Source organism: Ictidomys tridecemlineatus, chromosome 2, assembly GCF_052094955.1.
Source record: "Ictidomys tridecemlineatus isolate mIctTri1 chromosome 2, mIctTri1.hap1, whole genome shotgun sequence".
In the NCBI taxonomy this organism is placed as follows: domain Eukaryota; kingdom Metazoa; phylum Chordata; class Mammalia; order Rodentia; family Sciuridae; genus Ictidomys; species Ictidomys tridecemlineatus.
This window is the reverse complement of record NC_135478.1, coordinates 127404400-127420960: the sequence shown is the minus strand read 5'-3', so window position 1 is coordinate 127420960 and position 16561 is coordinate 127404400. Positions and strand designations below refer to the sequence as shown.

General features: G+C 33.0%; 2 protein-coding genes across 4 annotated transcripts in view; one reads left to right on the top strand and one right to left on the bottom strand.

Moving 5' to 3' along the window:
* Positions 1–16561, top strand: part of LOC101964337 (sperm microtubule inner protein 7) — a 174086-nt gene that overhangs the window by 53089 nt on the left and 104436 nt on the right. The gene's annotated exons all lie outside the window — the stretch shown is intronic.
* Zpbp (zona pellucida binding protein) overlaps positions 1–16561 on the bottom strand; it is a 103649-nt gene that overhangs the window by 50011 nt on the left and 37077 nt on the right. For all 3 annotated transcript variants that reach the window (XR_013435026.1, XM_005337547.4, XM_021734722.3), the window contains one exon: positions 9407–9483. Coding sequence is in view for 2 of the 3 variants with exons in the window: in XM_005337547.4 (XP_005337604.1) it covers positions 9407–9483 (77 nt within the window). In the remaining variant the exon portion in view is untranslated. The remainder of the gene's footprint in view (positions 1–9406; positions 9484–16561) is intronic.

Genomic DNA, 16561 nt, shown 5'->3' with positions numbered 1-16561 from the left:
TAACCAAAATATATATTTCTTTAAAAACCCATAGTTGATTTAAAAAGAAAAGATCCAATCATATGTTCTTTGCAAGATCTCATAGGTAGGGACACTCACAGGCTGAATATATAAGGATGGGGGCGGGGAAAAGGCACACTAACAGAATCTCAATACAAGCCAGAATATCCATTCTCCTATCTGAAAAAGCTGATTCTAAGCAAAAATTAATCATAATAAGATGTCATAAAAGCTAAGACAAAGAGGGCCATTTTATTCTGGTAAAGGGAATACAAAGAGAAGAAATAATGACAATGTATATGCAACAAATGTCAATGCACCTAATTACATTAAAAAATACTTCTTGACATTAAATCCTAGAGAGACCACAATACAATAATAGTGGGAAATTACAACTAACATCACCAACAGGCAGATCACCAAGACATAAAAATCAATAAAAATGAATTCAACTTAAGTAATACTATAAATCAAATGAACCAAAGAGATATCTATAAAATATTCCACCCCAAACAGCTGAATTTATTCTGTTCTCAGCAGCTTATTGAAGCATCTATAAAACAAACCATATTCTAGGTTGCAATGTTAAGTCTTAGCAAATACAAGAAAAGAAAACTTATATAATTCCATGTATCACATTGGAAAGAAACTAGAACACCAAGAAAAATAAAAGAAATCACACAAATTCATGGGGATTAAAAAATATTTTAAATTAAGAATGAATCAAAGAAAAAATAAGGGAAGAAATCAAGAAATTCTTAGAAACAAATGATGACAGAGACAACATATCAAAATTCCTGGGACTGTGTGAAAGAAATACTAAGAGGAAAACTGATTGCATTGAGTGCCTACACTAAAAGAAAATAAGATTCCAAAAATCAAACATCTTGCACCTCAAAATCTTAGAAAAGAAGAACAAACAAATTCCAAAATCAATGGAAGATCAGGAAATAATAAAAATCGGAGTTAAAATTAATAAAATTGAGAATTTATTTATTTTTTTTTATTTTTTTTTTATTTTTTTTATTGGTTGTTCACAACATTACAAAGCTCTTGACATATCATATTTCATACATTAGATTGAAGTGGGTTATGAACTCCCAATTTTACCCCAAATGCAGATTGCAGAATCACGTCGGTTATACATCCACATTTTTACATAATGCCCAATTAGTAATTGTTGTATTCTGCTACCTTTCCTATCCCCTACTATCCCCCCTCCCCTCCCCTCCCTTCTTCTCTCTCTACCCCATCTACTGTAATTCATTACTCTCCTTGTTTATTTTCCCATTCCCCTCACAACCTCTTATATGTAATTTTGTATAGCAATGAGGGTCTCCCTTCATTTCCATGCAATTTCCCTTTTCTCTCCCTTTCCCTCCCATCTCATGACTCTGTTAAATGTTAGTCTTTTCTTCCTGCTCTTCCTCCTTGCTCTGTTCATAGTTGCTCTCATTATATCAAAGAAGACATTTGGTATTTGCTTTTTAGGGATTGACTAGCTTCACTAAGCATAATCTGCTCTAGTGCCATCCATTTCCCTGCAAATTCTATGATTTTGTCATTTTTTATTGCTGCATAGTACTCCATTGTGTATAGATGCCACATTTTTTTTATCCATTCATCTATTGAAGGGCATCTGGGTTGGTTCCACAGTCTAGATATTGTGAATTGTGCTGCTATGAACATCGATATGGCAGCATCCCTGTAGCATGCTCTTTTAAGGTCTTCAGGGAATAGTCCGAGAAGGGCAATAGCAGGGTCAAGTGGTGGTTCCATTCCCAGCTTTCCCAGGAATCTCCAAACTGCCTTCCAAATTGGCCGCACCAATTTGCAGTCCCACCAGCAATGTACAAGAGTACCCTTTTCTCCACATCCTCGCCAGCACTTGCTGTTGTTTGACTTCATAGTGGCTGCCAATCTTACTGGAGTGAGATGGTATCTTAGGGAGGTTTTGATTTGCATTTCTCTGACTGCTAGAGATGGTGAGCATTTTTTCATGTACTTGTTGATTGATTGTATATCCTCCTCTGAGAAGTGTCTGTTCAGATCCTTGGCCCATTTGTTGATTGGGTTATTTGTTATCTTATTGTCTAATTTTTTGAGTTCTTTGTATACTCTGGATATTAGGGCTCTATCTGAAGTGTGAGGAGTAAAAATTTGTTCCCAGGATGTAGGCTCCCTATTTACCTCTCTTATTGTTTCTCTTGCTGAGAAAAAACTTTTTAGTTTAAGTAAGTCCCATTTGTTGATTCTTGTTATTAACTCTTGTGCTATGGGTGTCCTATTAAGGAATTTGGAGCCCGACCCCACAATATGTAGATCGGAGCCAACTTTATCTTCTATCAGACGCAGAGTCTCTGATTTGATATCAAGCTCCTTGATCCATTTAGAGTTAACTTTTGTGCATGGCGAGAGGAAGGGATTCAGTTTCATTTTTTTGCATATGGATTTCCAGTTTTCCCAACACCATTTGTTGAAGATGCTATCCTTCCTCCATTGCATGCTTTTAGCCCCTTTATCAAATATAAGATAGTTGTAACTTTGTGGATTAGTCTCTGTGTCCTCTATTCTATACCATTGGTCCACTCGCCTGTTTTGGTACCAGTACCATGCTGTTTTTGTCACTATTGCTCTGTAATATAGTTTGAAATCTGGTATCGCTATACCGCCTGATTCACACTTCCTGCTTAAAATTGCTTTTGCTATTCTGGGTCTTTTATTTTTCCATATGAATTTCATGATTGCTTTATCTATTTCTTCAAGAAATGCCCTTGGGATTTTGATTGGCATTGCATTAAACCTATAGAGAACTTTTGGTAATATCACCATTTTGATGATGTTAGTTCTGCCTATCCATGAACAGGGTATATTTTTCCATCTTCTAAGATCTTCTTCTACTTCTCTTTTTAGGGTTCTGTAGTTTTCATTGTATAAATCTTTCACCTCTTTTGTTAGGTTGATTCCCAAGTATTTTATTTTTTTGGAGGATATTGTGAATGGAGTATTTTTCCTCATTTCCGTTTCAGAAGTTTTGTCGCTGATATACAGAAATGCCTTTGATTTATGCGTGTTGATTTTATATCCTGCCACTTTGCTGAATTCATTTATTAGTTCTAGTAGTTTCTTTGTAGACCCTTTTGGGTCTTCTAAGTATAGAATCATGTCATCTGCAAATAGTGATAATTTAAGTTCTTCTTTTCCTATTTTTATGCCTTTAATTTCTTTCGTCTGTCTAATTGCTCTGGCCAGTGTTTCGAGAACTATATTGAATAGAAGTGGTGATAGAGGGCATCCCTGTCTTGTTCCAGATTTTAGAGGGAATGCCTTCAACTTTTGTCCGTTCAGAATGATGCTAGCCTGAGGCTTAGCATAGATAGCTTTTACAATGTCAAGGTACGTTCCTGTTATCCCTAGTTTTTCAAGTGTTTTGAACATAAAGGGATGCTGTACTTTGTCGAATGCTTTCTCTGCGTCTATTGAGATGATCATATGGTTCTTATCTTTAAGTCTATTGATGTGGTGAATAACATTTATTGATTTCCTTATATTGAACCAGCCTTGCATACCAGGGATGAATCCTACTTGATCATGGTGCACAATTTTTTTGATGTGTTTTTGTATTCAATTCGCCAGAATTTTATTGAGGATTTTTGCATCTAGGTTCATTAGAGATATTGGTCTGTAGTTTTCTTTCTTTGAGGTGTCTTTGTCTGGTTTCGGAATCAGGGTGATGTTGGCCTCATAGAATGAATTTGGAAGAGCTCCCTCTTTTTCTATTTCCTGAAATAACTTGAAAAGTATTGGTATTAATTCTTCTTTAAATGTTTTGTAAAACTCTGCTGTATACCCATCCGGTCCTGGGCTTTTCTTAGTTGGTAGTCTTTTGATGGCTTCTTCAATTTCATCCATTGATATTGGTCTGTTCAAATTGTGTGTATCCTCCTGACTCAGTCTGGGCAAATCATATGACTTAAGAAATTTATCGATGTCTTCACTATCTTCTATTTTATTGGAATATAGGTTTTCAAAATAATTTCTAATTGTCTTCTGTATTTCTGTAGCATCTGTTGTGATATTGCCTTTTTCATCCCGTATGTTAGTAATTTGAGTTCTCTCTCTTCTTCTCTTTGTTAGCATGGCTAAAGGTCTGTCGATCTTATTTATTTTTTCAAAGAACCAACTTTTAGTTTTGTTAATTTTTTCAATAGTTTCTTTTGTTTCAATTTCATTAATTTCTGCTCTGATTTTAATTATTTCTTGCCTTCTGCTACATTTGCTGTTGTTTTGCTCTTCCTTTTCTAGGGCTTTGAGATGAAGTGTGAGCTCATTTATTTGTTGGTTTTTTCTTTTTTTGAGGAATGACCACCAGGCGATGAATTTTCCTCTTAAAACTGCTTTCATTGTGTCCCATAGATTCCGATATGTTGTGTCTGTATTTTCATTTATCTCTAAGAATTTTTTGATTTCCTCCTTTATGTCTTCTGTAACCCATGATCATTCAGTAACATATTGTTCATTTTCCATGTGATGTAGGATTTTTCCTTCCTTCTTTTATCATTGATTTCCAGTTTCATTCCATTATGATCAGATAAAATGCATGGTATTATCTCCACCCCTTTATATTTACTGAGGGTTGCCCTGTGGCATAATATATGGTCTATTTTTGAGAAGGATCCATGTGCTGCTGAGAAAAAAGTATATCCATTTGATGATGGTTGATATATTCTATATATGTCAGTTAAGTCTAGGTTATTGATTGTGGTATTGAGTTCTATAGTTTCCTTATTCAACTTTTGTTTGGAGGATCTGTCCAATGGTGAGAGAGGTGCGTTGAAGTCACCCATAATTATTGTGTTGTGGTCTATTTGATTCTTGAACTTGAGGAGAATTTGTTTTATGAATGTCGCAGCGCCATTATTAGGTGCATAAATATTGATAATTGTTATGTCTTGTTGGTGAATGGTTCCTTTTAACAGTATATAATGTCCTTCTTTATCCCTTTTGATTAACTTAGTCTTGAAGTCGATTTTATTCGATATGAGGATGGCCACCCCTGCTTGCTTACGAGGACCGTGTGCGTGGTATATTTTTTCCCATCCTTTCACCTTCAGCCTGTGTATGTCTTTTCCAATCAGATGTGTCTCCTGGAGGCAGCATATTGTTGGATTTGTTTTTTTAATCCATGATATCAGCCTATGTCGCTTTATTGGAGAGTTTAAGCCATTAACATTCAGAGTTACTATTGATATATGGTTTGTACTTCCATCCATTTTTGATTATTTATCCTTTTTTTTAAAAAAAAATTTAGTTTGTTTCTCCATGATTATTTTTCCCCTCGCCCTCTGTCTTTACCGAGGCATTTCCCTCTGATGGTTTTGGTTATTGTTTTTCATTTCTTCCTCGTGTAGTGTTTTGCTCAAAATGCTTTGCAATGCTGGTTTTCTGGCTGCAAATTCTTTTAACTTTTGTTTTTCATGAAAGATTTTTATTTCGTTGTCATACCTGAAGCTTAATTTTGCTGGATACAGAATTCTTGGTTGGCATCCATTGTCTTTCAGTGTTTGAAATACATTGTTCCATGACCTTCTTGCTTTCAGTGTCTGAGATGAAAAATCCGTTGTTAACCTTATTGGTTTACCCCTGAATGTAATCTGTCTCCTTTCTCTTGTAGCTTTTAATATTTTCTCTTTGTTCTGTATATTGGATATCTTCATAACAATGTGTCTTGGCGTTGGTCTACTGTGATTTTGTGTGCTCGGTGTCCTGTATGCATCTTCAATTTGTATATCTGTTTCCTTTTTTATTTCTGGAAAGTTTTCTGTAATTATTTCATTCAGCAGGTTACTCATTCCCTTGGTTTGAATCTCTGTACCTTCTTCTATCCCGATGACTCGTAAGTTTGGTTTTTTTATGTTATCCCATAACTCTTGGATGTTTTTCTCGTGATTTTTTACCAGCCTTTCTGAGTTGGCTAGACTCTTTTCAAGATGAAATATTTTGTCTTCATTATCTGACGTTCTGGCTTCTACTTGCTCCACTCTGTTAGTGATACTCTCAATTGAGTTTTTAATTTGGTTTATAGTTTCCTTCATTTCTAAGATTATGGTTTGATTCTTTTTTATAATCTCTATCTCCTGATAAAGGTGCTTAACTTCTTCTTTTATCTGTTTGTGTAATACATTCTCAATGTGTTCTTTCGCTGCTTGAATTTGCTGTCTCGTATCCTCTTTAAGGTTCCATTCCATCTGTCTAAGGTGTTCCTTGAGTTCTTTATATGACCATTTTTCTGATGACTCTAAGTCCTCCTGAATATTTAGGCTGTCCTGCATTGTTTGTACTCCTTTTCTTCCTTGCTTTTTGAAGCTGCTCATGTTACTTCTTGTTCTGTTTGACTGCTGAGTTACTGTTTACTCCTATAAATTTATTTGATGCTGTAGCCGCTGGTTTCAATGAAGTTATCTCCTCCGCCGCAGTCTGATGATGTCAGTTGTCTGCCATGGTGGTATCTCTTGCAAATGGCGACAGTTCGTTTCCCTTTGCCGGGTGACCAGTGCAACGGGTGGGTCCTTACTGTCTCTCCCAAGCCCCGTTTCAAACCTGTGGCCACTACCTATGAAGGCTCGGTTGGCATTTACCTCCGTAGGATCAGAAGGGCTGACCGGTTGTTTCAGCCAGATGGATTAGTGCTGAGTCACAGCTGTTTGTCTGCGGGAAGCAGGCGAATGGGAGCTTGAATTCAGCCGATCCAGGTTCAGTGTGTGTTCTGAGAGGCCCAAACAGTTCGCCCCAGATCCACGTCAGTTCAGCATTGCCTAGTGATCCTGAGCAAACAGAATTAGGCTGTTTACGACTCCCTATGCCTGCACAGCTGAAGAGGTCAGAGACTTGATCTCTCCGCGCCCGCCGCCATGTTGGAATCGGTTTCTTATCTCAAAATTGAGAATTTAAACAACACAAGATCAACAGAACAAAGAGTTGGTTCTTCCAAAAAACAAGTAATATTGATAAATCCTTAGCCAAACTAACCAAAGAAAGAGAGAAAAGACCCAAATCTACAATGTAATTAATCACTTAAACAGAAATAAGAACAAGAATCATATGATCATCTCAATAGATGCAGGAAAGGCCTTTGATAAAATACAGCAACCATTCATGTTAAAAAAAAACACTGGAGAAACTAGGGATAGAAGGAACTTATTTCAGCATTATAAAGGCAACACATGACAAACCCAAAGACAGTACCACACAAATGGAAATACATACTACAAACTTCCTAAAACATGTTCATGATCTGTATGCTGAAAATACAAAATGCAAAATGCTAATACAAGATGTATTAGAAGACATAAGAGTCATATCATGTTTGTAGGATGAAAAAAATCAATATGTATATGCAATAAGCCAAAATAGGTTTAATGTAATTCCTACTGAAATCCCAGAAAATATCTTTCAGGGAAATACAACCATATTCAAAATGTATTATAGAGAGGTATTGACCCTGAAATAGCTAACTAGAACAGTGTTGACAAAACACATATACAGTGGAATGAGTAACTACCTGTTATTAAGACTTAGTATACAACTAGAAAGGAAATAGTTTATAGGAATATAAAGTTTCAAAATGGTTTCTCATGATCTTCTGTATTTCAGAAGTGTCTGTGGTAACATCTAATTTCTTATCTCTAATTCTGTTTATTTTTAAAAACAATGACAAATTTCTGGACACAAATGACCTATCCCAATTGAACCAAAAAGATTCAGAAAACCTAAACAAACCAATATCCAGAAATAAAATTGAAACAGCAATTTAAATCCTACCAACAACAAAAAGCCCAGGACCAGATGGATTCTTAGCTGAGTTCTATCAGATATTAAAGAAGAACTAACACACCAGTCTCCTTCAAATTATTCCATAAAATTGAAATTTCCCCTGAAATTAATTCTAAGAAGCTAGTATAACCCTGCTACCCAAATCAGACAAAGACACATCTAGAACACATCTAGGAAACCAAACACCAATGCCCCTGATAAACATACATGCAAAAATCCTCAACAAGATATTAGAAAACTGTATTTAAAAAACCTATGAATAAGATAATACACCATGATCAAGTAGGTTTCATTTCAGGGATACAAGGTTGGTTCAATATATGCAAACAATAATAAAAACCGATCTCATAAAAATTAAAAACTTCTTGGTAAGAATTCATGTGAATATGAGGATTACACAGCTTACAATGTAAAAAAAAATTACAAATAAAAAATTTCAAAGAGGACCATTACCAAGAAGATATGAAGAACCCTTTAAATCATCAATTTTAAAAAACAATACAATGAAAAGATGAGCAAAAATATTTAACATTTTACCTAAGATTTTGTAGGTGGCAAATAAACATGAAAAGAGGATTAACATAATAAAAATTAGAGAAATGCAAATTGAAACCATAATGGAATATTAGGACAAAACTAGAATAAAATACTGATAAATATAATGCAGATGTGGAAGGCATTTTTCAATAAAATCAGAAAAAAATATTGAGAAAATTTAATATCCGTTTATAATACACTCCAGTAAATGGGAATAGAAAAAAATTTCCTCATTCTGATAAAAGGCACTTATGAAAACTAGAGTGAACATCACACTTGATGGGGAAAGATTAAATGCTTTTCCCCTAGGACTAGAAACAAGAAAAAAAATGTCCATGCTCACCACATCTATTCACTGTTATACTGTGGATTCTAGCATTCAAACAAGATCAGACAAAGAAATAAAAAGCATAAAAATTAGAATGTAGTAAAAATGTGTCCATTTGTAGATTACATGATGTATTACAAAAAAAATCCTAATTAATCTATAAAACACTAGAACTAACAAGTGAATTTAGAAAGTGGCATGATATAAGGTTAATATGCAAATATCTACTGGAAATTGAAACAATTTGGGACAATTGCAACAATTTTTTTCCCCAGTACTGAGGATTGAACCCAGGAGGGCCTACCACATGCTGGGCAAGCACTGAGCTACATTCCCAGCCTTTTAAATTTTATTTTGAGACAAGAGTCTCACTTGCCCCAACTGACCTCAAACTTGTGATCCTCCTTACTGAGTCTCCTTAGTAAATGTGACGTTATAAATAATAATTATATATTGACTAGCAATGGCAAATAAGGCCAAATAAATGGAAAAGCATTCTTTTTATATAATCAGTTACAAAATATTAAATTTGAAAATATTCTATAAAATATCAATTATATTACTTTTATTACTGAATGAAATTTTATTTTTATTGTTGAAATTCCTAACTGTGGGGGTCAGATAATTTTATAAATAGCTAAGATGCTTACTTACACACTGAGCATGTTCATTCAACTTTTTTTTCTTTTCCAGCATCACATAACATACCTTAGATAGTCTTTTAGAAGATTCACAATTTTGATCTGTACATGGCTTGGGTCCTTTTTCAGTGTCTAGAGATGAAACTGAGAAAATATATTATATTTTATCAAGGTTCTAATGTACTGCATCACAATATTTAAATTGGATTTTGAAGATCATTTGTCTAATATTCCTCTTCCATTAAAAATTTAAGCAATTTTTTCTAACATTACATAACTCTTCAGAATGAACCTAAGCCAAATATTTGTTTTATGTAAATCAAGAAAACCTCTCTTCTATAATAAACTTAATTAAATTTCTTGATAATGCTTGGTTATTTTTATTTTATAGAAGTTTAATGATAGATTTATTTCAACTTGTATAGCATATGTATGCATAAGTGTGTGTGCATTCATTCAATCGTATATTTAACTCTGACCATATATTATAATGTGTGTCACTAGCTCAAATCAATTCTTAATGTTTTCTGATAAAGTGATAAATGCAAGATGTACTCTGCTAATAATACTGGAAAGAGAATGAGACTGGATTATGGTATTGGCCATCGTAACTGAAATGATAAACATATTCATACACGTATGTCTCATTATTTATCAAATAACTACCAAGAGCCAACTATGTGCCAGATAGTATTGTTCTAGGTATTTGGAATATATAAGTAAACAAATTCAATACTGAAAAATTCCTCCTATACTACCAAGACTTAAAACTGAAAGAAGAAATAGGAAACAAAGGATTTCTATTAATAATCTTTCTGAATCTTAGCATCAATCTCACTGCCTCATTAAAGCTCTAAAACCTTTCGTTTCTCTCAACTATTCATCAAAATATATAGAAAGAAATCTTATTTTGAGTCCTAGATCTATCACTAATAAACATATAAACAGACATATTATTTACTCTCAAGATTTTCACATTCTATAAAATAATAGGCAGTGAGATAATGTGAATTTTCCCCATTCTTTAACATCTGTGTGAATATGATTAAAATCATAAATATTTCAGACCAACAAAGCTACTAATAATTTAGCCATTAGCAATCATGACAATTTGATTTTCCCTATACTCCTACCCATATCTCTCATTAGCTATTATAGAGTGCTCCAAAAAAAATGTATACATGATATTGTTTGTTTTCTATACAATTCTTTCTAAAAATCAACAATTTACTATGGAAGATCTCAATCATCCATCTCCTTAGTAATATCTCCCCTACATTAGAGCCCACAGAGCGTCTAAAAAACTTTAATGTGTATTTACTAGATAAAATCTTTGAATCAACTATCTCCCATATGTTCAAGGAGCTGGAGAAAATTATGGACAAAAAAACTAAAAAAAAAAATCAGGAAAATCCTGTCTTGACAAATACAGAATATAAAAAAGTTAAATAATACAAAGGAATCTAATAAAAATTCTAGAACACAAAATTACAACAAATGAAGGAATTCATAAAGATTTTAAAATGGATTGAGCAGTCAGAAAAAAGAATCAGTCAACTTGAAGATAGTCATTAAAAGTATTTAGTCAGTGAAGAACATAAAATAATGAAGTTAGGCAACCTCTAGGATAACACCAAATGTATCACATACACATAAAATAGGAGTTAAAATAAGAGAAAAGAAAAAGAAAACAGAATGAATATTTAAATAACAAACAGTTAAAATTTCCCAAATTTGATAAAAGTATAAATTTACATGTATAAGATGATCAGAGAAATCCACATAAATCCCAGGGGAAATGCAAGGAATTCCACATTGTGTCATATTATACTCAAACTGTCAAGTGTGAAAGAGAAAGACAGAATCTTGAAAGCTGCAAGAAAGAAGTAATTTGTCACATTTAATGAGTCTTATAATAAGATCAACATCAGACTTCTCATTAAAAACCATGGAGGGTAGTATATATTGTTCATACTGAACCTTTTTAAAATATAAATATATGGACAGATAAAAAGCAAAGAGATGGAGAAAAATATGCCAAGCTTATATGAATCAAAATAAAAAAGCTGGAGTATCAATAATAATTTCAGAGAAAGTAGATGAAGGCAAACATAATTGTCAGGAATAAATCAATTATCCACAAAGACACCAGAATCTCTAATGTGTATGTACCTAACAATAGAGAACACAGCCACCTGAGGCAAAATATTATTAAAACTGTAAGGAAAAATACAAGAAACAACTATTATATGTGGAGATATCAACACCTCTCTATTAGTAACTAAAAAATCTAAAAACCAAAAAAGTGAAAAAGAATACAGTTGACCTGAGAAATACCACCCTTCAATTGTACTAAACTGACATTCAGAAAATATTTCATACAACAACAGTAAATAAACATTATTTTCAAGCTCACATTAAACCCTCACTAATAGGACCACATTTGGGGTCATATTAAAGATATTAACATTTTTTAAAAAATATAAACAATACAATGTATGCATTCAGTCCACAAAAGCATCAAACTGCAAATCCATAACAGAAAATACCTGGAAAATCCCAAGAACCTTGACATTTAAAACATTAATATATAGCTTATGATTTGTCAAGAAAAATTATATATTTCAAAGTACATAAATGTGAAAACACAACTTATTAAAATTTGTGGCATACAGTGCTTACAAAGAAATTTATAACAAAGTGAATACATATTAGAGAAGATAAAAATTCAATAATCAAAGCTTCCATTAAGGAAAATAAATAAAAGCAAACCTATCCTTCAGAATTAGTGAAGAAATAAAAATCTTCCAAGAAAAACAACAACTAAAAGAATTCAGGAGTACTAAGGCAGCACTACAAAAATACTTAAGGAAATACTACACATAAAAGGTTTGTTTTGTTTTGAAGAAGAAGAGAAGAAGAAGAAGAAAGAAAAAAATCCCTGAGCTTGTGAATAGATGAATTTCATTAGAAAAGTAGCTGAGCAAATGAGTATTAGGACTGAATTAAACATTAGAAATGAATCAAAAATGGGAGGAAATAAATACCTGTAATTACACAATATAAATGGTCTCCACATTTAAATTTAAAAAAAAAACAAACTAGCAGACTGAATTAAAAAACAAGACCTAATAATATGTTGCTTACTTACAGGAAAAGACATTCATAAGCTGAAGGGAAAGAATGGAAAATGATATTCCATGCAAATGAAGGTCTAAAACAAGAAGGAATAACTATTCTCATTTTGGATAAGGCAGACTTCAAGACAAAATTAAGAAGAGACAAAGAAGGTCACTTCATATTGGGAAGAATCCAAAAGGAAAACAAAATAATAGTAAATATTTGTGCCCCAAATTATTCGATTACATAAAATACACACTATTCAACATAAAGATTCTGATGCCAATACAATAATACTAGATGATTTCAATATACTTCTTTCATGAAGAGACAGACTGTCCAAATATAAAACTAATAAAAAATTCTTTGGACAAACCTAAAAAATAATACATATGAAATGGACCTAAAAGACATCTATAGAATATTTCACCTAACAACAGCTGAATTCAGTCTCTTCTCAGACTCTCATAGAACCTTCTTTAAAATAGACAATATCTTAGATCATGAAGCAAGTCTTACAAGATTTTTAAAAAAACAATTTAACTTCTTGCACTTAACATATGACAAGAAAATGAAATTAGAAATCATTAGCAAGAAAAATAAACAATAGAAATTACATAAATACATGGAGATTGAACAATACACCATTTTTTTTTTTTGTTACCGGGGATTGAATTCAGGGGCACTTGACCACTGAGCCATATCCCTAGCCCCATTTTGTATTTTATTTGGAGACAGGGTCTCACTGAGTTGCTTACTGCTTCACCATTGCTTAGGCTATCTTTGAACTTGTGATCCTCCTGTCTTAAGCCTCCCAAACAACTGGGATTTCAAGCCTGTGCCACAGCGCCCAGTGAATAATACACTTTTGAATGATGAACAGATGAGAGATGAAATCAGGGGAGAAATTTGAAAATACCTAGAAATAAAGGAGAATAGCAAATACAACACCAGAATCTCTGGGACACTATGAAGTGGTTTCAAAGAGAAAAGTTTATAGCTATGCGTGCGCTTATGTGCATACATCATAAAAATCCCACATAAACAACCTAGTATGTATCTCAAGGTCCTAGAAAAATAAGAATAAAACAATTCCAAAATAGTAGAAGGGAAGATCACAGCTGAAATTATTAAATATACAATAAAAGAACAATACAAAAGATCAATGAAAGAGGAGTAGGTTCTTTTGAAGAATAAATAATATTGATAAACCTTTAACAAATTAACCAAAGTAAAGACGCAAATTAATAAAAATAGAGATGAAGAAGAAGATATTGCCAAACACATTTCTGAAATCAAGAGATTAATTAGTAACTAGTTTAAAAACTTATATTCCAATAAATTGGAAAATCTAGAAGAAATAGACAGATTTCTAGACATGTATGACCCAAACAAAATTGAAACAAAAAAGAAGATAATATCTAAACAAATTGATAATAAGCAATGAGATTGAGGCTATAATTTAAAAAATACAAAACAACAGCAACAAAGTAAACCTCTCCAACAATGAAAATCCCAGGACCAAATCTTTCCCCAGATGCATTTTACCAGACCTTTAAAGAAGAACTATAATCAATGATGGTCAAATTATTCCATGAAGTTGAAGGTGGAAAGAACACTTGTAAACACCTGTATTCATTTTATGAAGCCAGTCTTATCCTGACACCAAAACCAGATAAGAATACATCAAGAAAAGAAAACTACAGACCAATGTGCCTGATTAACATAGATACAAAAATCCTTAAAAATATTAGCAATTTGTATTCAAATGCATTAAGAAGATTTTACATTAGGATCAAGTTGCTTTTACCCCAAGGATATAAGGTTGACTGGACATATGCAAACCAAAAAATATTATTCATCACATATGCAGAATTAAGGGAAAATCATATGACTACCTAAAAAGATGCAGAAAAAAGCCTTTTACAAAATTCAATACCCATTTATGATAAAAACACTGAAGAAACTAGGGACAGAATGAACTCATCAATGAACCTCATCATTCAATGAACAGAATGAACCTCATCAATGCTATATATGAAAATCAAAAAGCCAGCATCATATTGAATAGGGAAAAATTGAAATCATCTTCTCTAAAATTAGGAGCAAGACTAAAATCTCCATTCTGACCTCTCCTATATAATATAGTACTTGAAATTTTAGCCAGAGCAGTTAGTCAAGAGAAGGAAATAAAAGGATACAAGTTTTACAAGAAGTCTAATTATCAGTGTTTCTAGATGATATAATCCTATACTTAAAAGATTCAAAAACCCCACCACAAAACTTTCAAAGTTGATCAATAAATTCAGCAAAGTAGCAGAAAACAAAAATCAAAAAATTAATAGCTTTTATATATGTCAATAAGGAATCTGCTGAATAATGAATGAACCAAATTGATTCACAATAGAATAAAAAAATAAGACTAAATCTAACCAAGGAGGTGAACAATCTCAACAATAAAAACATGATCCCCATCAAAATGTCAATGACATTCTTCACAACATATTCCTACAATTTTATGAAAGGTAAAAAATCCAGAATAGTCAAAGCGATTCTAATAAAAAAGAGTAATGTTAGAGGCATTACAATACCTGATTGCAAATTATACTACAGAGCCATAGTAACTAAAACAGCACAATACCACACAAAATCAAACATGCAGACCAGCAGAGCAGAATACAAAACAGAGATAAGTCCACATAGCATAGCAGTGGTAGTGAAATAGACATGAAGATCAATGGAATAGAACAGAAGACACAGGAACAAACCCACATACATACAGTCATCTGATTCTTAACACGTGCTAAAAGCATTCAATGGAGAAAGGACAGCCTTTTAAACAAATGGCACTTAAGAAAACTGGATATCCATATGTAAAACGCAAACCTAGTGAACCTAGGGCCCAATTTCACACCCTTCATCATCGTTAACTTAAAGAAAATAAAAGACCTAGTAATGAAGAGAAATTTTGCGTTTTCTAGAAGAAAACACAGGGTCTAACATGTAGGAGCAGGCAGTAACTTCCTCAATATGACCCCTAAAGTTCAGAAAGTAACACCAACAATTAATAAGTGGAATGATATTAGATTGAAAAACTTCTATAGAGCAAAAGAATCAAGATTATAAAGAGAGAGCAAATAGAATATTAGAAAATCTTTGTCAGTTACTCTTAAGACACAGGATTAATATCTAAAGTATATAAAAAAACTTAGCACTGAAAAAAAACAACCAATTTAATAAATGGGCAAAGTATCTAAACAGACATTTCTCAAAAGAAAAAACAGAAATGACCAAAAATATGTGAAAAAAGTATTAGCAATCAATAAAGTACAAATCAAAACAACACTGAACTTACATCTTACTCAATTAAAACAGCAATCACCAATAATACAAATAATAATAATAAATGCTGATGAAGATGGGGGGAACACTTATACACTGTTGGTAGGGTTGTGAATCAGTGAAACCATTAAAAAAGTTAAGTATAGGGCTGGGGATGTGGCTCAATCGGTAGTGCGCTCGCCTGGCACGCGTGCGGCCCGGGTTCGATCCTCAGCACCACATACCAAGAAAGATATTGTGTCCGCCGAGAATTAAAAAATAAATATTAAAAATTCTCTCTCTTTCTCTCTCTCCTCTCTCACTCTCTCTTTAAAAAAAAAAAAAAGTTAAGTATGGAGTTTCTCAAAAGAGTAGGAATAGAACCAACATATGATCTCAGTGTTTTCCAGAAGAACTGAAGGCATCATACTGTGGTTATACATGTGTATGCATGGTATAGTAGCACAATTTACAATGACCAAGTTATGGAACCAGCTGGTGTCCATCAACCAATGGATAGGCAAAACGTGGTATATGTACACAATGGAATTTTATGAAGGCATAAAGAGCAAAATTATAGGACTTGCAAGTAAATGGATGGAAGCATAGAACATCATGTTAAATGAAATAAAACAGACTAAGAAACATCAAGGGCCATATGTTTTTCTCTTATATGTGGGAGTTAGAAGGAAAAATGCACAAAGAGGATGGTCCTGAAAAGCGAAGGAAGACAGTACACCAGAGGTTGAAGATTGGAGAGAGAAGGAGAGGATAGAAAGGA